We start from the raw sequence: 27292 nt of genomic DNA on the forward strand, positions 1-27292 counted from the left end.
CATTATGCTGAGTAAAATAACCCAGACCAAGAAAAAAAAGCATAATGCCATTTTTATAAAATTCTAGAAAATGTAAACTAATATATAATGAGTAAAGCATAGAGAGAAGAAAGCACTGCAAAGCTGCACAAGAAAACACTGGGAATTATAATATATTTGGTATTTTGTTTGGGATGCTGGGTTTGTGGGTCTACACATATATTAAAACTCACACTATTTAGTATACTTTAAATATGAACAATGTATTGTGTGTAAATTGTACCTCAATAAAGTTATTAAAAAGTCAAACCCCTGATCACCTGCTTCCAACCAGGTGAGCTCTCATTCCCTGTTCTGTGTCCCATCATAACAACCTATTTGATAATTAGCAGCATACCTGTTTGCTCCTTCTCTCCCTATGGATTTCCAGCTGGGCGCCAAAAGAGATTAAGTGTCTCTTACAAACCTAACACAGTGAATGAAAGGATGAAGCATTGGTAGTCTCACTCATGCTGGTAAATATCTGAGAATGAACATCTTTTCCTATCAAATCAGGTCCTATGAGGACAGGGCAATAGGGGATGGATCAATGGTGGATACTAGGAAAGGTGTCTGCTTACTGTGCTCTGGTATGCAAGTGAGGGACAGGAGGGTAAACAGGAGAGGGAGTGAGATAGTTAGGAAACAGTGCTTTAACTTGAGACACATGTAGAAACCAGTAAAGAAAAATCTACATGGAGGTGGAACACAATATAAAAACTATCCCATTTAATTTATGCTACCTGTGAGACACCAAAGAACAATGCTTACATTTTAGGAATGGTGTTGGAAGTGCAAATCGAGAGAGAGATTTTGTGCATATGTTAGATGCAGCCGTCAGGGAACACCCATTCTGGAATGAAGCGATGTCACGTCACTTTGGGGTTTCACTGTCATTCAGCTTCACTCTGAGCTCACTGCCCTCAGGAAGCTAGCAGGTTAGACGCTTTAACTGAGAAGGGAAAGCTTTGAGTCCTCGGAGATAGTCCTGTAGCTGAGAGTTTAATTTTAACTAAATGGAAACGGCTCATGAAATAAAAGCAAGATTGAGCCTTTATGGAACATTTTAGGATTGTACATGGCGGCAGTCCCAAGATGAAAAACCAGGGTCCAAAGGTAATCTTAAAAAGATGCCTGTAGGGTCACTTAAAGCATCTGAAATGACCTACCATGGAAAATAAAATCCTAAGGGGCAAATCCTTGTGCTTTATCTATACATACAATTGGAAAGTTAAATAGTTATCTAGCTGTTTTTAGATATTCAGTTTTATGCAAACGATGTTATTCTTTTTTTTTTTTTTTTTTAAAAACGATGTTATTCTTAACGGCATTTTTGTAAGGCCCTCATTGCATACCATTTTAATTAAATTTTTATTTATTTAGCCACTGTGTTCACTGCCACGGAGCTGTAAATTATAATTTAAGATATAATTATTTCCTGATTTCAAGGATTAGCCTCTCCCTGCGCTACTTAAATAATACTTAAATACTTAAATACTATGATAGAAATTCTGTGATTCAACACTCAACTGAAAGATAAGAACAGTGTTTCAACGGGGTTGGAAGAAGAGAGATCTATGTAAGCAATATGGAACAAGTAACTTTGCAAAGAAGAGATGGGCTTTGAGGCTACTCTTGAAGGATTCTTGAACTGGGGAAGTGATATAAGATACAGAAGGGCATCCACATAGGAGAACAGGAGGCGTACAAGAGAGATACCACAGAAAGCTCTCAGGTTTCCCTCCTTGTTAAAAAAAAAAAATCTTATGGTGTCTGAATTTGTTCAAAGTCTAAGAAAAATATTAGCATAGCAGGGCTTCTCTATAATGCTGTAATGATCGAACCTGAATTAGAAACCACCTCAGGACAGAGGGAGGGTAAAAAGACGTCAATTTCTCATTGTCTCCCATCAACACCCACTGTAGACATAGTTCATAGATTAAAATCCTTTTTGACTGTGGACCTCAGATTGGACTGCCTGGGAATATGGTGTTCCACAGCACAGGCTAGTTTTATCCGTTTCTGGATTTATTTTTATGCTTATTTTAAACTTCTGTAGTGAGAGATACTCTAGCAGGGTACTAAATATCAAAATGGAATTCGTCTTTACTAATGGCTTTAAAGTTAATCTGGGTTAGGGATTATAAAATTATTGATATTAGTATTTCCCTACTGTGTGATGAAAGCAACCCATGCTATACCATGCATTTAAGAAATGTCACCACTCAAATCCCAAGATGGTCTTCCTCCACAATTCCAATGGCCAAATCTTTCAGGAACAGAATGCCATCCTCTTCTTAAATAATAATGTTAGATATAGTACTATTTTTTAGAGTTGCTTGAGGGATTGTTTTCTTGGTTTTTTTTTTTTTTTTTTTGCGGTACGCGGGCGTCTCACTGTTGTGGCCTCTCCCATTGCGGAGCACAGGCTCTGGACGCGCAGTCTCAGCGGCCATGGCTCACGGGCCCAGCCGCTCCACGGCATGTGGGATCTTCCCGGACCGGGGCATGAACCCGTGTCCCCTGCATCGGCAGGCGGACTCTCAACCACTGTGCCACCGGAGAAGCCCTGTTTTTTTTTTTTTTTTGATGTTAACTGTAACAGGCCAAGTAGGAGGCATAACTAATATGAGAGGAAGATCAACTTGCCTAGGGCCACAGATACCACAAATAAAAGACAATAATTTTAACACATATTTAATATTTTACAGGTTCTAGGCAAAATTCTATGAAATTTCACATACGTTAAAATCACCATAACAACTGTGTGAAGAGAATATTATTAGCCCCATTTTATGGATGAGGAGACCGAGGCTCAGTAAGATTAAAAGCAACAGAACACAGGTACAAACTCAGGTCATCTGACCCCAATCCCAATATTCTGTGTAATCATCATGATTAAAGTAACATGTATTAGGTACTTGCTCTATGCCATCTTCTCTGCTAAGTGTTTTATATAAGTCATCTCATTCCCAGCATAATGTCCCTAGAAAGGAATATCACTGGCTAACATTCACAGATTCAGAAACAGGTTGATCAAGGTCACACAGCTGATAAGCAACCCAGCTAGAACTTGAAATCTGAGTTTAGAACTAACACTCTTTATTAATATATTTTGCTGCCTCTTAAAGGATAGTGCAATCCTAAAAGTGAATTCAGTTACAGGTATTTGGACCTTATTCAGGCAATATCTATGTGATAAGGTGAGGGAGAAAATCCATTCTCTTGGGGAATCAGACAGCAAGCACACATTGAAATCTCATTAGAAATTAGTTACAGGAAATAATACGTTTAAATGTTTCAGTATATCATCCTCCTCCACAAAAAGGACACTTCCATTTTCGCTTAATATCCTATCCTTAATTAGCAATGACAAGAGCCTCAATTATGGATTGCTTTCTATATGTGCCTAAAGCCATGCTTAGCAATTTATATAAAATATCTCATTTAATCCTCACAACCAGACTATTAAGTCTATGATTTCTTCCTGTGAATCAAGGGAACAGTATACAAAGCTCAAAGAACTCGAACAGGTACTAACCTACCTAGTTAAGGGAAGCAGAGCAATTCTGGCCCACAAACACCTTGGAAGCTAATCATCTCTGCCTTTCACATGGAAGCCACAGTTGTGAGATTATTCAGCAGTCACCTGGTGAGATGCAATGCATTTATCTGATACGACTGTGGGAAATGTGCTATAAAAATAAACCCAGTGTGCCTTGCTTGTTGTGCCGAAGAAACCTCCCTGGACAGTGTGAGTGGATAAAATATTGAAGAAATATTGCTGCCCATGATTAGAGTTAGAGAGATGGAAAAAAATGAAGCATATATTTGAGAAGGGGATAAACAGCCACAGACTTCCTTACTTTTGTCCAGAGAATGTGAGCAATTCAGCAAAGAGCTCACTAGCCTTCCTCTGTGTAAAACTGTTGCTAGATGTTAACTTGCCGGGGCTGCAGGACCCAGCACCTCCTGCATGTATACCCTGTCAATGGAATGTGAGCAAAGGTAATGAATGTCACTTCTGGGATGGAGTGATTAAGAGCAGAGCCTCTACACCCTTTTCTCCTCTGTCTTCCAATTACATTCCAAAGGCTTTGAGGCCCTAGGAAATAGAGTCAGGACACAGAAGAAGCCTGGGCTCCTAATTCACTTCATGGAGAAAAGATCTCAGCAAATAAAAAATATCATGTTGGATTATGTCCTTAAAAGCACAAACTCTATTAGATAGATTTCCATCTTGGGCAGGTGAATACTCAAATACATAATAAGACTAAATAAAATATTTTTCTCCTGATATTCTGTTCATAAGACTATAATAATACTTGTCCAACTGTACAATAATTATGTGTTAACCTCTATGACTCCCCTCAAGACTGGGAGACCCTCCAATGTAATGATAATGACTTTTTCACCTTTCCAGCTCAGCACCTAGATCAATACCAGGTATAGTATCCACAGTAACAAATATTTTGTGAATATATGAATGATGTGTAAATAGATGAATACAAGTATGAATAAATGAGTGGAGAGACTGGAGTATACAGAGAATAAAACAATTATTTTCATAACAAGACCACACAAATTACTTTCCATTTGACTTTAGAATGCATTTTTGAACTTATATTTAAATGTGGGTGTGTCAAAATCAATTCAAAATCATTCAAATAATAGAATTAAGTCAAACCATCAGAGGTTAAAAAAAAGAAAAGAAAAAAGCTTGTCTCTTTTGTTCTTCATCCTCAATTTCTCTCCCTAAACCTCTCTGGCTTAGGCAAAGCACCAACCTAACTTGAATTGTCCTTTTTCATTGAAAGTGTGTTACCTTCCTGCTGAGTGTCTCAAGTAAAAGATAAAGAATAAATATGTTCTCAGCTCCTGTGAGACTGCACGTTTAGTCTAGGTAAAGAAAGGGTAAAATAGAGAAGTTTGCCATTTTTTTATATTACTTTCAAAGTTCTTCAAGGCTGTTTTAAGTCACATACCTGAATCAGAGGGTACCAAGCAGTCTGCTTAGGTATACAGTTCTGAATCTAATGTTTGTAAGTGGGACATGAGATAATGATTCCCTCAACCCTTGGGGCTGCCTGGTACAGCCTGGGTTACCCAGAACCCTGGAACTATTCACATTCAGCCACAAATAGCCTCTCTAGGGTCTCCCAGGAAGGTTACCCGAGAGAGTGAGTCAGACAAAAGGTCAAAAGTGGTCTCGGATGGCAGACACAGTGAGAAACGCCACACCCATGGGTCCATCAAAGTTCTCTCGCCGTTCAACCAGCGGGCATCAACTTGTGCAACAGCCAGCGGCGAGTATGCCAATGCTCATGGTGAACAAGAGATTGCTAGGACTGCTACAAGAACTAATGATCCAGAGCAAAGATACAGCAGGTCAGGGGCGGGAGTCCCAGGAGACCTTGTCAGCGTGGCTTTAGGTGGTTACCCGCCCATCTCTGTCTTCATGTAAAGATGATATGACCGCCTAGTGGATGTGAAGGCTCTACCACAGTCTGTGCCTTCTACCATCATTATTGGGACATACCTTATAAAAGCAACCACCAACTTGGAACGAAATCAGTCTCATACACATCATCAGATGATACTGCAATGAGTTTTTGTGTGCCAAAGAAAGAAGAAACTAGATTCTTTTAAAAACACTGGCTTGAAAAATTTTGAATGATCGTAAAAATGATTAAAATTTTCTTGTCTAATGTGACGATCAAAAATAGATGTTATTAAAACACTGATTAGAATTACAGTCACAACTTCAAGAATAAGACCTGGTAAACAAAACAAAACAAACAAAAAAAACCAAAAAACACTTATGTTTGTGGAAGCAACTACAAGTTTCTCAGTAAAAATCCTGAAAAGCATTACTTGAAAATTATGTAAATTAAGTATTTGATATCTTCCCCAATACTTTATACTTTATTATGGCTTGTTATTTTAAATTTTTATTTATATTAGTTGCTTTACTTTATCATTGTTTAATATAAAGGCTATAAAATTTTTACCAAGCTCCATTTAGATCCCCTCTAGTTTATTCTAGTATAGCATACACGTATCATTTAATAAGTGTGCCATGAAGTGAAAACAGTAAGCAGTAGTATCTAACTATATAAGCAGCATATTAATATTCATAACTAGACAATGTGTTCTAGAGTCGAAGGGGGCAGAACCCAGAAGATACCCTTAGCCTACTGATTAGGTAAATATTCAATTTAAGATGATATATTCCCTAGACCACACAAAAAATAGATACCAGTGTAATAATAAGATTTGAGGTCTATAATTTTATCTAGCAATGTAGCCCTTAAGGCAGCAATCGCTGGTGTTTCATGAATTAATTGCCTACCGTGGAGCTTTTCAACATAGAATACAAATTAATCCCACACACCTTACTATTATAAAATTTACTTACATTTTTCATGACACATGCGGAATCTAAAGATTTATAAATATGGAGTAGATAATGCTTTCCATTTAAATGTGGCATCAAGCTATCGCTCTGAGCCCAAAATAACAATGCAGACAACGCTGGTTTAAAAAAAATCCCAGATTTACTTAATTTTGGCTGTTTGTTCCTTTGCCTAAGTGTTTGGTTTTTTCTTTTTTTTTAATCTTACTCTATAAAGCCAAGCCAAAGTTCTTTATTCGAAGAATCAGATTTTTTGACTGATGGTGAAAGCAGATGGATCACAAAATTAGGAGGTAGGACAACTGGATATTTCTGATTACAACTCTTTTACAGATTTGTTTGCTTGAGTATGGTTTTTTGCTTCTTATTTGAGCTAGAGTTTCCTCATCACTAGAATGAAGGTTTTCATTAAATATTTCTGAGTGTTCTTTTGAGCATCATGTGAATTTGTGATCCTGTCTAACTTGTTGCAGAAAAAATTTAGATGTATATAATCTTAGAAGTATTTATACTAGTTATAAATTCAAACAAAGTAGGGATTTTAAACGCTGAATTATCCTGATTTTATGCCACGCTGCCACTAATAAACAAACAGCAAGTTCCCTGATAGTGATTCTCTATTATGGGATATTGACATATTTTGGGATTTGGAGGTTGGATTGACCTCCCCCTGTTTACAAGACACAACTTTCTGATTTGCCACCTGCTATGTCTCCTATTCATCTTTTTGTAAGACTTTTTAAACATTAAGCAAAACCCTCATGGTACAGAATTTCCCACAAGTGGCCCACATTTGAACAGCGGAATTCAACTGAGACTTGAAGATGGGCCACACGCAGCACACCCTGCTGACATGGTCGTCTACCCACGTCCCTCCTTTTCTCACTGCCTGGTAATTGAAGTGTTTTTTTGTCAGTGGTGTCAAAGCCTGTCTCCTAGGCTGTCTTATTATTTTTAAATCCCCGACAAGTCCACCACAGTGATCCAGCTCCTTGCACTTTATAGGTGCTCAAGATCTACTGGCCAAGCCAACACGTCTCTCTCAGTTTCTCTAGACTTGCAGGTCCTTAACTGCAGACCCTAGGGTGACTGGGAGACACAGCAGCTGGCCTGGAAGAAACTGTGCATAAACCACAGATTTTTACTTATGCAGCTTTGTGCATTAATTCTGGATAAGCACATGATAGAATGTCATATGTGTGAATTTTATTTTTCAGGTGTAGTGATGGTGGGAAAGAGGCTGGTAATACTGCATTACAAAAAATCTGATAAATCCAAGCAATTCAGTTCAAAATGGTCAATTAAGGGGGAAAATGCAGTAATTTAACTTGATAATTCTACATGATACATTAAGTCTCTCACAGACTCCACCAAAATGAAAGCGAAAAGAGTTGAACGAAGGTAGAGGAAGATTTTCTTTAAGGTCCACTACTTGATTTCCTTTAGCTCCTAAATATGTGGGAAGCAGTAAAGCATGGTGCTCAGGCCATTGTACTCACCTGATCTTGGAGTTGGGCAGTGTAATTTGTGTACTGGCTGAACAGATCATAGGCAAATTCTTAACTTTTCTCTTCCTCAGTGTCTTCATCTGTAAAATGGGGATATTATTGGTACTTACTTCTTAAGAGCTTTGTGAGGATTAACTACACTAATCCATGGACAAGAGACATGTTGTCTGCATAACAGGTACCCAATAAGTTACAGTGATTGTGTTGTGTTGTTGATAATGCCCATGACAATAATGATGGCATGTGTCTATTTTTATCATTATAGTGTGATTACACGTCATATATGTTGTATCTCCTTGTTCTGAGATTAACATAGCCTCTTTTAGAGACCACCAAAAGGCTCAACAGTATTGGTGAGAAACATCTGTGAGCAACAAACATTCAGACACAAACATTCAATTAAGATGACCGCTTCCAGAAGCAGTCTCTGAAGCATGTCTGATCTAGAAGGGATGCCCCCATGCACTTCCTGCTGGGAGAGAATCTTCTATTGTTGCCAGTCAGGATCATTCCCTGTTGGTTTAAATTAACCTGAAAGATCGTCAGCAGTTTAGGTATGTTTAGCTCAACATCGCAGATTGTTTATACCTGTGATGCAGGCACGTCAAAAAAACAACCACTGAGCCACTGGCTTAGGGTTTCCAGCTGAAGCTACAGCGGTTCTTTTCTGTAAGCACAGGAAATCAGCCAAGCTCAGTTTGCTTAAGACATTCAGGTAAACCGTTTGCTTGGTCAGAGCACTCTCTCCCAGGAACGACCAAGATATTCTGAATCATTTACTTCTTTCCCATTTGCCATTCTTTTCATGAGGTGGATTCCCCAATCGTAAACACAAAGAAAGTGTTTAATCAGAAGCAGCCAGAAGTGATTGGTGATAACTGGGATTTAATGGCTCAATCTCAAATCTAGTTTCAGTTGTGTTTCACCAGAGATTTTTCAGATTCTTGCTATGAGAGTTTGGCAGAAGACAATAAAAATCATGATTTCCTCACTTTTTTCTGATGTTTTGCTATGGCACTAAATAATATGTTCAGTATTCCCCTGGAAATATATAAAGCACTTTACGTGGTGTGTTCATCATTTGCCTCCGACTAAAATGTCCAAATGACTGAGAATTAATGAAAATCATTATGGATAGGAGCAAAGGATATGTACCAAGATTTTCACTAAAGCATTGTCTACAATTGTGAAAATGAAAACATATATTATAAACTATATAACAATAGGCATGAAGTATTTACTACTACATGGACTACTATGAAACCATTAAAATAATGATGTAGAAACAAAAAAATGTGAAAAACGGGTTTAAAATAAAACAATAACACACTAATATTAGATTATTTAGTTATTATTCTGGGTCCAACCAGAAGAAAAACAAACAGTAATTTGAGCATGGAAAGTGTAATGAAAAAACTATTAATTTATGAAAGAGGATTAGAGTAAGGAAGGAATGGCCAGCGACAAGTCAAGAGAACGCCAAAACACACAGTTAGCAGAAATAAGGAGAGCCGCTAACCCTCCAGTTGAAAAGAAGACCTCCTCCTCCCTGCCCACAGGACTGAGGTCCAGACCCGGTTGAAAAGGGCATGACTGTGGCTCACTGGATGGTAAAGAAGCTGCTGTGGTGTCTCACGGTGGAACTTTCTGGAAATATGCCCTCTGTAAGTTGCTGGAAATCCACATTCTAGGGTTCCAGTAAAACTATGCATGGGGAGATTTCTCACCTGAGGCGCTACTCCAAAACTGCGTGATAGAAGATGCTGACGGAAGCTGTTGTCCACTGCTCTCTCTGCGCACTGCTGAAGCCGACTACTGGAGAAGTTGTGAGCCCCGGGAGCAGGGCTGAGGACGCCCTCGGTGCTGCAGGAGTGAGTGGGTGCTGAAGATGCCACCAAGAACCTTCCCAGCAAGCACCGGGGCATCACGAAGCAACACCTTCCTCAGGTGCCATCAATTAGGAAAGCCTAACATCACACGAGCTGGCCAAGGAAAAACTATTTAAAGGACCCATAGCACTTTTCACAGAGCAAGTAACAAAAGAGTGAATTTCGAGCTGAGAGGCGGTAACCAATGTTACCTCAAGAAAAATTAAATTAAACCGGAGGTTTTTTTTTTTTTTTGGCGGTACGCGGGCCTCTCACTGTTGTGGACTCTCCCGTTGCGGAGCAAAGGCTGCGGACGCGCAGGCTCAGCGGCCATGGCTCACGGGCCCAGCCCTTCCGCGGCATGTGGCATGTGGGATCTTCCCGGACCGGGGCACGTACCCGCGTCCCCTCCATCGGCAGGCAGACTCTCAACCACTGCACCACCAGGGAAGCCCTAAAAAGGAGTTTTTATCACATAATCAGTGAAATGCAAATTCAAGCAATAAGATGCCATTTTTGACTAAAAAACAAACTGACACACAGAGTATATAATATTAAAACGTTAACAATGGCTCTCTTTGGGTGGGAAATTACCAGTGAATTTCTCATTTTTCTTGGGGCATTGCCATATTCCTACAATATAAATGTACATAGATTTCCAATGCACAAAAATAAAATACAATTATCAACTCAGCTACCCAATAAACTTAATATTCACTCAATAACTTTTACTCTGTATTTAATTACAGCATAAAATGTAAGAACAAATGCAATATGGATGCTGCATATTAAAGGGCCTCGATCAGTTTTACTCATTTTGTGGAATCAAGGAAAGGACCATTCAAGCGTTTCCATGAGTTTCTCTTCCATTCTACCTAAAACTCCCTCTTGCTGGAGGAATTCTGTCGATCAAATTCTAGTTATCCAAATCAACACATTTAATATATCTTACAGGGGTATTAGTGCTTTGTGTGTGTGTGTGTGTGGGAGGGGTGGTGGGTACAGGTGAAATAAGTTTAGGAAATGATCAATGTACCAAAGGGGAACAGGTTTACATATCATTGTTTCTATCTGTACATACCACACAGGTTTGTACAGAACTGCAATAGTGTTTGGATCTAGCTAGAGCCTGGATATGATTCTGCTTTACCAACCCAACAAGGAATTTCTTCTGTGCACATGATTAAATCAAGGTGAATGAACATGTTTGGGGGAAGTTTTAAAGGTCTACACAAAGCACTACAGCTCTGTCAAGTGATGTAATATAATTATAAAAGCTCTTTAAAAAAATTTACTGTTGCCTTTCAGTCTACCTTCCTGTATTTTACTACACTCTACCTTATTTTAAATGTGATTTAAGGAAATGTTTTGCTCCATACTTTCTTAGTCTATCCCTCCCTTTCTTCCTCTCTGCCTTATAAAAGAATAAATATATAATCGAGCCAAAAAAAACCCCCCAGCTTATTTGTAAAAGAAGCTTCAACTAGCAACCTAAGTGTCCATCGACGGATGAATGGATAAAGATGTGGCACATATATGCAATGGAATATTACTCAGCCATAAAAAGAAATGAAGTTGCTTTACTTGTAGTGAGGTGGATGGACCTAGAGTCTGTCATACAGACTGAAGTAAGTCAGAGAGAGAAAAACAAATACTGTACGCTAACACATATATATGGAATCTAAAAAAAGAAAAAAGGCTCTGAAGAACCTAGGGGCAGGACAGGAATAAAGACGCAGATGTAGAGAATGGACTTGAGGACACGGGGAGGGGGAAGGGTAAGCTGGGACGTAGTGAGAGAGTGGCATGGACATATATACACTACCAAATGTAAAATAGGTAGCTAGTGGGAAGCAGCTGCATAGCACAGGGAGATCAGCTCGGTGCTCTGTGACCACTTAGAGGGGTGGGATAGGGAGGGTGGGAGGGAGGAAGATGCAAGAGGGAGGAGATATGGGGATATATGTATGTGTATAGCTGATTCACTTTGTTATAAAGCAGAAACTAACACACCATTGTAAAGCAATTATACTCCAATAAAGTTGTTAAAAAAATAAAAATAAGCTTTTTAAAAAAGCTTCAACTACAAAGGGACATGTTACTGCCTGCTACCATCAATATAATACCTAACAATTTATCATTGACGCTGTAAGAAAGTTAGTGGTGTACCTAAAACCATCTTTTATTTTAAATATCCCTTGTTGTGCTAGTAATGATTTTCCTTTATTATCCCCAAGTCATATATTTAAACCTAAAGAGACAAACCCAATTTCACTTCTCTAAATTATTCTACTGTAACCACATGTACCCTAACTGTAGGAGATGCTTGAGCCATTTTCTACTTAAAATTCTGAAAGACTCGTGCTCACATAATCCCCACTGACACTTCTGCAAATGACCAAAAATTTCATAAAGGCCACTGGATCAGAACCATTAGTGGGTACATCAAGTAAAAAGCAATATAAAGGGTTAACACTAAGAATACCTTGAGGGAAAAGCCTAATTGTGTGCCTCTGTAGGTAAGACATCCATATTTCTTTTAAAATGCTTTTAGGGCAATACTACAGATGCATGTTAATATACCCTGCTTGATTTAAAAAAAACTTTAATGGTGGAACATATCAAATTCAAATCGCACGAGTTGCAGCGCCTGATTTTTCTTAAAAGGTCCATTTTTACTCCTTACTCTTCAATCTTGACATTACTTTTAGAATGCGTCCCCAACACCTGCCCCCTGATCCAGGCAGGCAGTGATATTTCCTTACATCTATGTTTCTTTTATCACATTGCATCATAATCATTTACTTAATCAACTTTCTGCTTCACTACAATATGAGTTCTGTGAAGCCAGGATCCATGTTTTATTAAGTTTGAATCTCCAAAGTTTAGTGGATTTGCTGTTTCAACAAATATTTATTAAATGTCTACTCTTTCCCAGAGGTGTGTGCTGGGTATAAATAAGGTGGCTTGTCAAAAAGAGAGATGCGGTTCTTGGGCTCATGGAATTTAGAGTTCAGTGAGGGAAACAGTAAATTAACAAGAAAACATTCTAACAAATAATTACAAATTCATACAAGTTCTATAATATAAAAGACAAAGACGTTGCGACACATATTAACCTGGGGGAATTTCTCGGGATAAACAGGACAAGGCCACCCTTGGAGGCCACTTGGAAGCCACTTGGAAGTATGTGAGGCTCAACATAAGGGAATAGAGTGTGTGAAGTTTCTGAGTCCAGGAGAACTCAGCAGGAATAAATGGAGGAATGAAGAAATAAATGATTTGGAAATGAACACTGTGGCAACATGATGGAAAGTTGAAACATTACCTGTGTCTCTAAGAAGCTTATAAGCAGCAAGGAAATTGAGCCCGAGAATCCCCATCCTTTCCGTCCTGCAAGTCACTCAACTTATTTCTATTCTTTTTTCTTTTAACCAAGGCAGACACTGCTAATCAATCACGGCATTCTTCCCCCCTAAGGCTGGACAGAGCTTAAATTTTTTTCTTAATTCAGTGCTTCTGCCAAACATTACCACTCATTCAAAATGGGCACTCAAGATGATACCCTTTTGCCCTTCCTGATGTAAGCGGTTAATACCATTTTTACCTAATTAATAAACATTTGATATTGGCTTGAGGGGGACAAGAGGTAGCAAACTGAGCTAATATATATAAAACAGTGAAGGTTGTAAATGGATAAGCAGCCTGGCTCATTACAGGTGCTGAATTGATAGGAGTGATTATAATGATGCTGGGAAAATATGGGGCATCCAGTAATTGATGGGAGCTAGCATTTGAGGCTACTCCTGAGGGTGAGAGAAATTACCAAGTGGGAAGCACTGAGTCACTGAAGTCACTCTTTCATAACGTCATATGTTAGCTTGGGACAGCCAAGCTAATATTTTCTCAAAAATACAGAGAAAAGAATATCTTTACACTCAAGCAAAAAAAAAAAAAAAAAAAAAAAAGATCATCATCAGAAAGGATATATGCAGTTGGAAACTAGCATCTTGACCTAGTCCTAGTATAATTAGAAATGAAACCTCATCAGCTTTACTGACTTCACCACTTAGTCCGTGTACCAGAACTTCAGCAAGCCAGAGTTAGCCAGTCTAAAACATTCAGTTTTCCCCCACCTGCACTGAGTGAACCATGCATCTTAGGTATAAAATGATAGCATTTATAATTTAGTAAGAGCTAAACCCAGAAGTACTCTAACATATTATTAAGGTTGAAAATTTCTTAGAAACCAAAGAAATACAGAGGTTTAGTTCTTATGATGATATTAATTGGAAATACATTGCATCTACTACATGTTGAGAATCTCCTTGGATATGAATTGATACACTGAGACCTAGCCATAGGATATAGCTACCCAATCCACTGCCTACTTATAAGTTCTTCTGAATAAGATTTTATTATATATTGTTTCACTTTAGAACTGCCTATGTTGGGCAGAGTAGTTTGCCTGAGTTATAGTAATAGTTACCACTTTGAGTGTCTGTTTTATGTCAGTGCTGTGCTAGGCCTTTTATATATATTATTTATAATGCATACAATAACCCAGTAAAGACTGACATGATTTCTACCTCACAGACAAGGCAACTGCAGTTCAGAGAATTTAAGGAACTTGTTCAATTTACGTAACTAAATCAATGATAGGGATGGGATTTGGATGCAGTTCTGTCTCACTCCAGAGCTCATGTCATTTTCACTACCCTTTGTTGCACTTTGTTCGCACGTTACCCATTCCACAGCCACACACAGATTAGGGAAAATTAGAGGACCACCCCAGACACCACATTTGTAAGGGCCTGCCTTTAGGAAGGGGGAAAGCGGGCTAGCTTGTGGGGGAGAGAGTTGTTCCCATCTGATGCTAGGGCTTGTATAGCCTCCATCAGCCCCGGAATCTCTCTGACAGCACCTGAGCAATGTATGTGATCAACACTTTCCACCTTCCTTATGGTTACATATGCTGACAGCACCTGAGCAATGTATGTGATCAACACTTTCCACCTTCCTTATGGTTACATATGCTGATTAATTTTTCCTGGTATAGATGCTCATTTTAACAAGTCACTCGTAAACAGGGCCAGGTGTAGGGCCCATTTCCTGCTCCACCCACTTTATTGAAGCCAAATACTCCATCTATATCCTTCCCGAGTTGTATCTCACAGCTATAGACAGTAGGCACTGCGAGTCTTAAGCATGAATAGATTGACATAAAAGCATTCTCTCTTCACTAAAAGGAAAAAAAAAAAAAGTACACTTACTGGGTGATAATATGGCAGGAAGCCTGCTATATATCTTTATAAACAGGGTACCGAGGTATAATTATTCCACTTTAGCTCACAGATGCTTTCACTCGTTTCCTGATTTTCGTTTTGTTTTGTGCAGCTCATGACAGACCAATCCATTTTTGCAGAGATCAGGCCCTGCAGCTCAGGGCCGACTCTCATAGATACTCTGAATCAAGTACAGAGATGAGCAGCTGGGAAGATGGGGGAGGTGGTCAGGGAGGCAGGGAGACCTGAACAGATGAGTAACGGGGACCAGGAAGGAGGACAGAGGCTCCATACATGATTTAACATGAATATGGGCCCTCTTGCCAACCAGATGCATCATCTTTATGCAACTGGAATGTCCCCTCTTCCCACACCTCCCTAGGCTACACAGAATGCTTTGACTGATTTTTATTGACAGCTCAGCATGTGCTATAACAGCAGTAGCACACCGAGTAGAACAGGTTGACAGTGTGGCAGATACCGCCATCCCTTTCCAATGTGTGTAGGCTTTCTGAGCAGGCCGTGGGCGTCCTGTGCACCTCACTCCTTTTCTAGCAGAGGCCAAGCGATGCAGACATTAACTATGCACCTAAATGAGACTCCTAATGAGACAGAGCAGGACCCTATGATCCTTTCCCCTAACCATGTCCTCTGCCTGCTTTTTGTCTGTGGAAAAACTTTACCCAAAAATTAAGTTTAATCAGAGAAGTGAGAAAATGCAGAAGCAAAAAATAAAAGCAGTCAAACAGGACAAAACAATAATAATCAGTAAGCAAAGTTAAGGACCTTTAGTTCCTCCTCAGTGGCTATAGATAATATTCTGAGCCATATCCTGTGAGCTGTGTGAAACCCCACTAGGTGAAGAAGTTAAGTACCTGATGACCAGACTGTAGGCATGACATAAGCTGCCACAATTCACAATTCTGAGAACTGGCCTCAAAGAAATGAGAACCAACCGACCCTGGAACTGAAGACTAACTGTACTTAAAACAATCAAGATGACACTGGTCAGACCACCGATGACCAATTTCAAGATGACGGTCAGAGCTGACTGTGCTGTTTCTGCATGTAGCCCCCCTCCCTCCGCCTATAAAAGCTCTTGCCCCCTGATTGGGTGGGTGCGGGGAGTTGGCCTTCGGACAGGCGTCCTCCCTCCCACACCCCCTGGTCGCTGGCACCCAAAACAAAGTAAACTTTCCTTTCCACCAACCTTGCCTCTTTACTTGCTTTTGAGCGGCGAGCAGCTAGACCCCACTTCCGGTTACACTAACAGGAAAGGCAGAGAGAAAAAATCATTTAAAAACATGATGTAGAGAACAAATGTATGGACACCGAGGGGGGAAAGTGGCGAGGGGAGGGTGGTGGTGGGATGAATTGGGAGATTGGGATTGACGTATATACACTACTATGTATAAAATGGATAACTAATGAGAACCTGCTGTATAAAATAATAAATTAAATAAATTTTAAAAAATTTAAAAAAAACCGTAAGTGGCATTTTATGCACCAGTTCAAATAAGGGGGAACCTAATCATTGTGAATGATAAACAAGTTTGTGAAAAACCCACTGCTTATTAGAACAGCACACTCCATGTAAAAAGAAATTTTCTAATGGTAAATATAGCAGAAGGCTACAATTAAAACCTTTCAATGATTGCAATCCATAGAAAAGCCATTTAGTGATAAATTGGAGAGCAAGAGGAGACTATCACCTGTTGAAGCTTCCACTGATTCTATCAAGTTGTTTGCCTGGCAGTATCTCGGCTATGATGGAAAAGCTGAGAAAAACTCATTTTTCCCCTATCTAAATATTATTAATTGCAAGCATTCATTTTGAAAGATTTGTGGCTCTTTGGGAGAAAAGGATCTGCTTGACAACTACTAATTATACTTAATAATAAATAATACTTATCACTTACATAATTTCATATTTAAATCCTTTCACAGATTTTGTTTCCTCATATGGAATATCAGTGCAACTTGACTGCATATAATGTTATGATATTTCTGTGAAACCAGCCCCAAGTAGTAAGCTTTCATAAGAAAATTGGGGCCTTAATCTTATCTATATTTACAAGTGTTAACAAATCATTAGAATTTCCTTTTTCAGCACCTGAAGAGGCGGGCAGTATTGAACAACTATCTGAGGAGCACTGAACTGACTTTTTGGCAAAACACCCAGTTAACGCCAAAACTGTGCAAAAATATTTAGAAGAGGCAGAGACATGAGGCAACAAGATCAATGAGAGACGTATTAAATTAAAAGAAATGCCTATCTCTCTCTATCTGCCTACCTATCAACAGGGTGAAAACAAAAGAGCAAAACAAATGAAATCAATATACTTAATAGAGTTGTGAATGTAAAGGTCTGAATATAGTTTTAAAAAATTGTACGAGTTGGATATTTGACCTAGTGAGTACATGTGTAGAAATTTATTCTAAGGATTTCACAGAAATCTAGGTACCATGGCACTAATTGGAATACTATTTGTAAAAAAGAAAAACTTGGAAATAATTTGTTTCCAACAATAAGGCATTGTTTAAATAAGTGATATCATATGTTGAAATATTAAATAATTTTAAAATTTTCTAAATGAGGAATATTAGATCATGTGGGAAATTGTCATGATAACATTAGGTGAAAAGGTACTAGACATTAAAATTATATAAACAGTATATCTTAGCCTTATTAAATAATGTATAAAATATATGTAAATATATATGTTTATATAAATATATATGCTTATATATGTGGGAAAATGCAAAAATGGAAAAGATAATATTTATCTCAGAGTTCTGCAAGTGTATTTATATTTTTCCTTTACATTTTTCTGTATTTTATAATTTTTCTACCCTAAAATATTAATTTAATTACTATATATTTTTGAACAACTCTATTTTTAAAAATTGTTTTTACATATAGAGTGGTCACGTGTTTGCTTAACAGAGTGCAAGTGAAAAATAAAGGCTGTTTTTGTGGTTCTCATGATGTTTAAAAGACTAAAACAAGTTCTGAGACCTCGAAGTCTACTTTGGCCGCACAATTCCACATCTAGTCTGGGAGCTCATCATAAGACTATCAAGCAACTGGGTGAAAAAGATATTTGCTGCAACACTATTTATAATAGGAGAAACAAGGAACCAACATTAAGGTCTACCGAAAGGGGGTTTATGAAATGAATGGTGGTACAGCCACTGCCTAGAGCTACAGCTATTAAAATGATCATGTTCCGGGAACACAAATTCACCCAGGAGGGGCTGTTCTTGAAGGCTGTTTGCATCAAACAGGAAACCCTGACGATGAAGCTCTCATTGGAGAAAACCTCCCAGGGCATCAGATGTACCTGCGCTTCAACTTCCCTCACATCCAGGTAAGGCTGCACACCAAGTATCACCAGACTGTCCACTTTTCAGGAGAAGTTGCAACATGCCTAGGCTTTTCAGATGTTGTGCAGGCCCGGGGGTGGGACTGGGGGGTAGGAAGTAAAATGTCTATAGGCTGAATTTAACTAGTCAGCCAAGAGTTTGCAAACTTTGATGCAGAATTAAATTTATAACTATGTAATAATGTCCAATGCTTACATTAAATTTTAAAATGGGTTTAAAACATTAGTTTTTTTTTAGGTTAACTACGTGTATATGTTAGTATGTTTGTGTGATGTTCACACAAACGAACATACACACAATATAGTGAGATAAAAAGCAGAGATGAATGGATCTGAAAGTACTTTTCTTTGGGTAATGGGTTATTTTGAATGACTTCAGGGCTTTTTTTCCATACTACTCTATATCTATATTCTATTATATAAAATATTGTATATTTATACTATTCTGTATTTTTATTTTTGAAACAAACACATGCAGATTTTATGATATAAGAATTAGACAATTATACTTAGTAGAAATATAGATTTCCTTTTTTGCATATGTTGTCTCATTCTGTCTCAAAAGGACCATGTCAGAAGCACTAGATCCAGTTCTGAGCATTGCCTTTTTGGGAGTATTTTAGAAAACAAAAGCAAGTACAAACATCAATAAACAAGATGGGGAAGGGCCTAGACATACTTTCACAGGATTTTTAGGAAAAAACATTAGATGTTTTCCTGAAGAAAAGTAGACTTCAGTTGTGTGATAATGGACTACAAAGATGTGAAGTGCAAACATGGGTATTTGAAACTCAAATATTTTTCTCTGTAGTTCCATCAGGTCAAGCTAAGACCAATGGGTGACATGCTTCAGGAAGGCAACTATAAGGAAGTACTTTGTAGAAATTATAGCTGTTCGTATGCTGCATGACTTAACTCACCAAGTAGAGCATTCAAGATACGAGGAGTGCTCAAACAGAGGCCAGATTACCAGTACTTTTATAGCATGAATTCTTACATTGGATGAGGTGATAAAACAGATGACATCAACTTCTAAAATCGAGATCATATTTCCCTTTGAGTCCTAACACTATGATAATATAATCTCAGTTATGGTATAAAGCAGGTAACTGATTTGAGAAGGGTACTGAGTTTGAGGACATATTGACTGATTCATTCCACAAATACTTTACTAACGGACTAGGCTAAGGGCCTGGGATCCCATGAAACAAAATGCCAGCAGAAGTGGATCTCTTTAATGAAACAAAGTATGTGGAAGACAAATCATTAAATGATTACTTACAGTAAAGCATGCAATGTATCCTGAAATAGGATATATAAATGACTATATGTCCAGGGCTTGCCCCAAGAGCAAGTCTTCTCTAAGTGGATTATTTTCTTTTCTCTTTCTTTACCTTGTCTTCCCCACTTATACCTCTACTCTCTGCTTCAGTGAAAGATATTTCTCCTTTCCACTTCTAGCTGAAAAAAAACCAAGTCTCAGGTGTCAATTTACTATGTAACTGTGGGTCCCTCTCTGTATTACAAAACAAGACCCAGGGGCCAGTGAGTCCTGATATGACCTCCGAAAGGGTCACAAGGGATCTCTGAAAATTTCAATAGTTTTAGAGTCTTTTCTACATCTTCTCCAATGATTCAGGTATGGAGGTTTCTATATCTTGGGCCTAGAATTCCTTCTGAGTGGCGAGTCGATGTGGTTTTAGTGCTTATATCCTATAAGTTCTTTTCATTTGTGTCTTATAGCCTCCCAAAGTGTTTATATATATATGACTGGCCACCATTTAAAATGAAAAAAATAATTTACATTGCTGCTTATCCTCATCGAGTTGCCCATTTAAGAAGCAGAACTACACTATCAGAGCATCCACTTTTGTAATACCTTAGCCATAGTATTTTAACATATATAGTAGTTCTCAATATTTACAGTGTATTGGAAGCACCATATTAGTCAGGATACTCCAGAGAAACCAATAGGAGATATATAATAAATATAATGTAATATATGTAATTACTTTAACATATGTAATTGATATTAAACATATTAAATATTAAATATATTGTAGATTAAATATAAGCTGGAAACTAGGAAATCCAGGGCTGTAGTTTTCAGAACTGACGTAAGCCACAGTCGGAGGGCAGGGGATCAGATCAAACACTCAGGCAGAGAGAGCAAATTCTCCTTTCCTCTGACTTTTTATTCTTTTGGGGCCCTCAAGAGATTGGATGAGGCCCACCTACACTGGGGAGGGAAATCTGCTTTACTCCATCTACCAATTCAAATGCTAATCTCACCTGGGAACACCCTCACAGACCCACCCAGAAATAATGTTTAGCAAAATATCTGTGTATCTCAGGATATAGTTGAGTTGACAGTTAAAATTAACCATTACATTCTGCAAACCTTAAAATATACCAATGCCTCAGTCCAACCCCCAGAAATTTATATTTAATTGGTATAAATTACAGGCTGGGCTTTAAGATTATCAAAAGCTCCCCAGGAGATTTTAATGAATCACCAAAAGTTAAGAACCATTAACATCATAGAACATTTCTTTCCTGATGAGAAATCAAAATGCTTCTCACTTTTAGTGTTGATGCCCTGGGAGAGATATTATCTACCTCTGTAAGGTGCCTTCAGAGTATCCCACTGTACCCCATGTAGTCAGTATTTTCAAACAGGCCACTGCAAACATGTGCCTCCAAGTCTGGTAAAAGTCAATCCAAATATTTTTCCCCAATATGGTAGTAGACGGGTAGAATTTCTTTTATGATCACCACGTTGTATGGTAGGCATAATTATTCCCATGTAGAGGGTAAACTGAGATTCACAGAAAAATAGGGGTGCATATTGCCAAAAAGCTAGCGAATGTAAAAAATTAGGAAAAGGTCAAGTTTTCTGATCCGATTTAAATAAGTAGTAGGTATCATTATTTTATTTATTCCACAGATACTACTGTCAGGGGTGAGTAGAAAAAAAGCAAATGAATAAAAATGTAGTCAGCCTATGAATGGGAAGATTAGCTAGCATCCTTCACACAAAAGACCTGATATGTATTCGGCCACTAGAGAGGTTTAGTCAGCTGTATTTACAGTCCCATAAATGGAAAGAAGCATCATGACAAAAGGAAATTCTATGAATCCAGGAAAAAACACATCAAATTAAATAAATAATTCACAGGCAGAGCAAAGATTACAGAGTTGGTTCTGATAACAATGTATCTAAAATAAGTGGTGATGTGTTTCTCCAACCACACAGGCTGCCAGTCCAGGTGCAAAGGAAAATAAATAAAACTATTATAGATCTAGTAAAAGTTAAACAGACAATAAAAACCAACAATGGAGATGAATTTTAAGTTGGTGATTCTTTGAACAATCCTCAAAAGATTTCATTTGCTCTGTTAACACAATGTCAAGTCCATTTTAGAAATAAAAGAACATTTTTCTGCTTGCTAGAGTTTTAGACATAAATCGTCAAACTGTATTAAATCAAGATGCTTCTAGAATCATACAGCTAAAGATCATCAAGGATTATTAAATAACTATAGTCACTCCCTCCTTTTACAGGTGAGAAAACCAAGGTGGTAAATGACTGTGTGATGGGCTTAAAGTCCACATGATTCCCATCAGTGGCCAAAACAAGATTAGAATGCAGGTCTCCCATTTCCTCTTCACTTAATTATTCATCATTCTTTAGTCATTTTGAGCACAACTAGTGCACTGCTGTTTGAAACCTGACCTTTCCAATGGCAGTCAAAATGCCATACTTTAATAGTGCTTCCATTGTCTTTGACCAGAATATTAAATAACTGGCAATCATGTTCTGAGCTTCTTTCCAGATGAATTATATGTTAAGCTCTATTTCAGTATTGATTTGTAATATACTTTAAAGCATGTTGATCTTCCTCTGGTCTCTTCTTACAGTTCTGAGCTACATGAATGCTAGAGTTCCTAAAATTTGTGATTTTCTGAATGGCCATCTCTACTATGTCCACCAACGCAACAATAGCCAGTGCTTGTTGCTAGACAGAAAAAAAAAAGTTAATAAATTTACAAGTGAAATCCTGTGTTCATTTTTTTTTAATGAAAAACAGAAACCTATTTGATTTAGAATCTAAACCCTAGAAGCATACATAGGGCTTAAAGAAATGTATGATTCTTCTATGGAATATTGGAGAATTCTTGTTTAATCAATGGAAGCACATCGTTAGTTTACTCAGGTCCCTAAAAAGGTGGAGGACCTCACGTAAAAGAAACAAGTGACTATCTTAGTTAATGTAAATAGAAATGCATTTCCAGCTTATTTATGGTTGTTCGTTTCTATACCATACAGTGGTCTGTTTCTCAGGACATCAGTATAAAAGGCAAATTGATAGGTGAGAAGGATAAGTGGTATAATAAAAAAGTTAAAAGGGCTTCCCTGGTGGCGCAGTGGTTGAGAGTCCGCCTGCCGATGCGGGGGACACGGGTTCGTGCCCCGGTCTGGGAGGATCCCACATGCCGCGGAGCGGCTGGGCCCGTGAGCCATGGCCGCTGAGCCTGCGCGTCCGGAGCCTGTGCTCCGCGACGGGAGAGGCCACGGCGGTGAGGGGCCCGCGTACCGCAAAAGAAAAAAAAAAAAAAAGTTAAAAGCATGGGCTACATGACATGGACAAGTTACTCAGCCTTTCTAATCTTCTATATGCACATCTATAAAACAGGGAATAAAACATATTACAAAGAGATATGCTTCTCCTCCCACCATGCTTTGGCCTTCACATGTTTGGGAGGCATAGGAGATCCAGTGCCTTTCCCCTCCATCCTATTCTTGGAAGAGGAATTGTTAATGTTATTGGTCAGTAACCAGAACACTTATGGAGTAATGGGTAGAATTATTACATTTGAAAGTGACAAACGTGTCACAAGGTTCTGTCCCAGTAGCTCAGCTTATGATTCACAGAACAAGGCATGTTAGCTTAAGCTTGTCCCATGACCTAGTCATCTGTGATTTGGGGGCAAGAGAAAGAGAGAAGGAAAGCCTCAATTAGAATTCCAAAATGAAGTAACAGCGGCTAGCTCACTAGTAATAAATAATACTTTGGTCTTTTCTGATTATTGTTTCTTGTGTATGGATCCCTTGGCAGGAAACTTAACCACCCACTTCAGAGGTCTGTTATGAAGTCCAATATGGTATAAAAAAGTGCACAGTGCAGTGCCTCATATGCAATAAGCTGTCAAAGAATGGTATCTAGATGACCTTGGATTTGCACTTAAATGTTTGTTATTAAATCAGTTTGCATGGGACTAGTATCCAGAGCCTCAGGATAAAGTAGATTCATGTGAGTTAATAAATGAAAAGCTCTCTGAAATTCTAGATGGCAGGTCATGCTAACTCAGGTAAGTGGAAGCTGGTGGCTGGGCGTTCCCTCAGGACATGTGTTTTGATGGAATGAGGACTCAGGGTGTAGAAACCAGCTTGGCAGTGGATGGTAAACCATTGCCCAGCACATGCTGCCTCCTGTTAAACAGAAGGCTCTCATGAAAATTGCTTTCTGAATCATTAGCTGTCGGCAACCCTCATCTCTCCTCCTGCAGCTGTTCTTTCTGATTTTGCCTGCAAACTTTTCATATTGGGCAGGCTCCCAAGCCAAACAAGTTGCCCCTCTGCAGGTTTTGTTCCTGGGGGCGAGAAGTGAACCTCACAGATAAGTCAAAGTAAGGATGCACCATGGACTAATACACACTGAAGGAACAGACTCCTTTAAGCTAAGGTGATGAATGCCTTTGAAAGTAATTTTCATGCGGCTTCCTATGAGAATGTCAGCCAGGCTCCAGAAGTTATATGCTGCAATTTTAAAATTATCTGCCTCTGTAGACTTCTAAAGCTTCTATCAGCTAAGAAGTATCTTTTTTAAAAAAAAAATTTTTATACAATTTTAAAGACTACTTTCCATGTATTACAAAATATTGGCTATATTCCCCGTTGTATAATACATCCTGGAGCCTACTTTACACCCAATAGTTTGTACTTCCCACTCCCCAATTCCAACTCTTAAATTGCCTTTCCCCCCTCCCCCACTGGCAATTACTAGTTTGTTCTCTATATCTGTGAGTCTGCTTCTTTTATGTTATATTCACTAGTTTATTTCTTAGATTCCACATATAAGCGATATCATACAGTATTTATCTTTCTCTGTCTGACTTGTTTCTCTTAGAATAATGCCCTCCAACTCCATCCATGTTGCTGCAAATGGCAAAATTAATTTCATTCTTTTTTATGGCTGAGTAGTATTTATATATATATGTATGTAAATATATATATATATATATAAATTTAAATTATATATATAATCTTCTTTATCCATTGATCTGTTGATGGACACTCAGGTTGTTTCCACGTCTTGGCAATCGTAAATAACGCCGCTATGATGCTACGAACATTGGGGTGCATGTATCTTTTTGAATTATAGTTTTGTCTGGATATATGCCCAGGAGTGGGATTACTGGATCATATGGTAATTCTATTTTTAACTTTTGAGGGACCTCCGTACTGCTTTCCACAGTGGCTGTACCAATTTATTGCATTCCCACAAGAGGAATATGTGGGAAATCTCTGTACCTTGTGCTCAATTTTACTGTGAACCTAAAACTTAGTTAATTAATTAATTCCCAGCAGCATCAGCAAATAAGACCATGCATTTTTTTAAAAATCTTTTTTTAAGGCATAGTAAATATTTGCTGAATAAAATGAGAAACTCTATCTCGATTGGGTGCATTAAATCAGCAGAAACTAAGCTTCACCTGTGATTTTAGCAGCTGAACTGGTTGAGAAATTCAAAGCAGAACAGGCACAAGTCCTCTCTGAACAAGGTAAGGTACAAGAAAAGGAAGGATGGATGTTGTAGGCAAATCATAACACTCTATCATGGATAAATATAATATCAGGAATTAAATAACTTGAAATCATATAAAAATTTCCTTTATTCGTATGCCCCCTCCCGCATAAAGTGGAAGGTGAGCACAAATGTAAATCAAGCAGGCAGAGGCTCCCACTATCTTATATATGAAATCAAAATTTTAAAGTGTTTTCTTCAGAATCCCTTTTGCCTGGGTGCAGAAGAAAAAGTAGCTGGTCCAAACGTAAAATGAAAAATAGTAAAAGAAAGTTTTTCTACATTTTTGAATTTAAAATCTGAAATACATTTCTTTAACACTCTTCTTATTTATACCCATGTAACTTAAAAACCAAAATTAAAATTAAATTGTATTAGAGCAGAGGAGCAAAAATTTCCAGCCAATCCAAAGGTTAAGTGGTGCCTGATACACTGTTTGAATAAAGTTACGAATCCATATCCAGACTCAGCTAGAAAATTAAAGCGTGCTGTGATCACTTGGTACAAAGAGGGGTCATGGCAATTGATTTTATTTATACACACTTTCATACATAATTATCAAATTTGTCCTATGCCACTTTCCATGCTTATTTAATCCTCATTTAATCTCTACCAAATGAATACTGTGAAACATGTTTAATCATTATTCCCATTTCCAAGATGTGGAAGCTGAGGCAGGAAGTATGGTACATCAAAATTCAGAAATTTTGTCACTCCAAATATCTCCAGGTCTAGCTCTTTAACCTGTATAATAGTCTTTTTCTCTTTCCCTTGCCGTGTGAACCTTTCATCTTCTCCCACTGTCAAATTCAAGTGTTAACTCTAACCTCTCTTGACCTCCGCTATCCACTGAAGGATGCCTTCTGGCTTCCTAGAAAAGCTTCACCATTCTTAGCAGAGTACTTGAGATCTAGCAGGGGCTTTGTTAAGTGAATGAGTTAATAAACATATAAGAGAGCATTAAAATTAAAATTGCCATTTAAGGGATGGAGAAACAGGCTCTGAAAGAGCCTTCCTTCATGTAAGGGGTCAAGCTGGAATTCAGATTCTGAAGCCCAAGTGATCATCCTCAGAATAATCTAAGTTATCTTCATTGGGATAGAATATGCTCAGTCTGTATCCCTCACTGGACTCTAAGGAACAAGAAGGCAGTACTAGGTACCTAATGCACTTCACTTTGGGTAAATTTTTCATTTATGCAAAAATACTTGTGTAAAGATAGACTAAAGCCTTAAGCTTTCCCTGCTGGATTCCCTGCTCAACTGTGAGTACTCCTGTGATGAAAACTCGCCTAACGCACTGAATGACCTTGACCAAGCAGCTTTCCTTTACAGCCTCCATTTTCTTTTCTGTAAAATACTGTTGACAGGACATGTTCCACCTGCCTCGTAGAAATGCGTTTATAAAGCACTTTGGAAAGCATGAAGCTTTCTTCAAAAGCAAGCAAGTATTTTAAATGTCATTATTATAGGACTCCTTAAAAGGAGCCTTTTTATGGTGGAAAGAAACCTTAGCTTATCAATTGTGCAACTCAACCACAGAAAATTTAAGGCAGAACATGCATGACACAATAATAATTCCAAATAAATCCTTCTAATAGTTAAGTAAAGAGAAGTCAAAATTCTTCTCTGGACTATTTTGATTTCATACAAAGGGCATCCCTTTAGAAGTTATGGAAGTTCAGATACAGAGCCTCAAACTCTAGATTGCAATGCGACATTTGTTTCTGAATTTCTGCTGCCAGTCTTGCTAACAGTTCACTTGCAATGTAATATATTACTGCATTTCATTTCTAGGCAAGAACATTATTTACTCACAAGAGAAATACTTTCCTGAGGAAAGACTGTCTTTGGAAACTTTCAAGGACATTTGAGAAATGCTTCAGCCCAAGCCACAAAATTATGAGCATGCTTTTGTGCCTCTCTCTTCCCAGGGCACCATTT

General features: G+C 38.1%; 1 protein-coding gene across 17 annotated transcripts in view; it reads right to left on the reverse strand.

Annotated features, from left to right (window-relative positions):
* LOC307198387 (uncharacterized protein) overlaps positions 1-27292 on the reverse strand; it is a 128983-nt gene that overhangs the window by 46928 nt on the left and 54763 nt on the right. For 16 of the 17 annotated variants that reach the window (XR_013831627.1, XR_013831628.1, XR_013831629.1 and 13 more), the window contains 2 exons: positions 9669-10263; positions 7933-8021 (listed from right to left, as the gene is read on the reverse strand). Coding sequence is in view for 12 of the 17 variants with exons in the window: in XM_079945276.1 (XP_079801402.1) it covers positions 7933-8021; positions 9669-9866 (287 nt within the window). In the remaining 5 variants the exon portion in view is untranslated. Of the gene's footprint in view, positions 1-7932; positions 9589-9668; positions 10264-27292 lie in introns of all 17 variants that reach the window. The other variant, XR_013831631.1, reaches the window with a different exon arrangement.

Source organism: Stenella coeruleoalba, assembly GCF_951394435.1.
Source record: "Stenella coeruleoalba genome assembly, chromosome: 1".
In the NCBI taxonomy this organism is placed as follows: domain Eukaryota; kingdom Metazoa; phylum Chordata; class Mammalia; order Artiodactyla; family Delphinidae; genus Stenella; species Stenella coeruleoalba.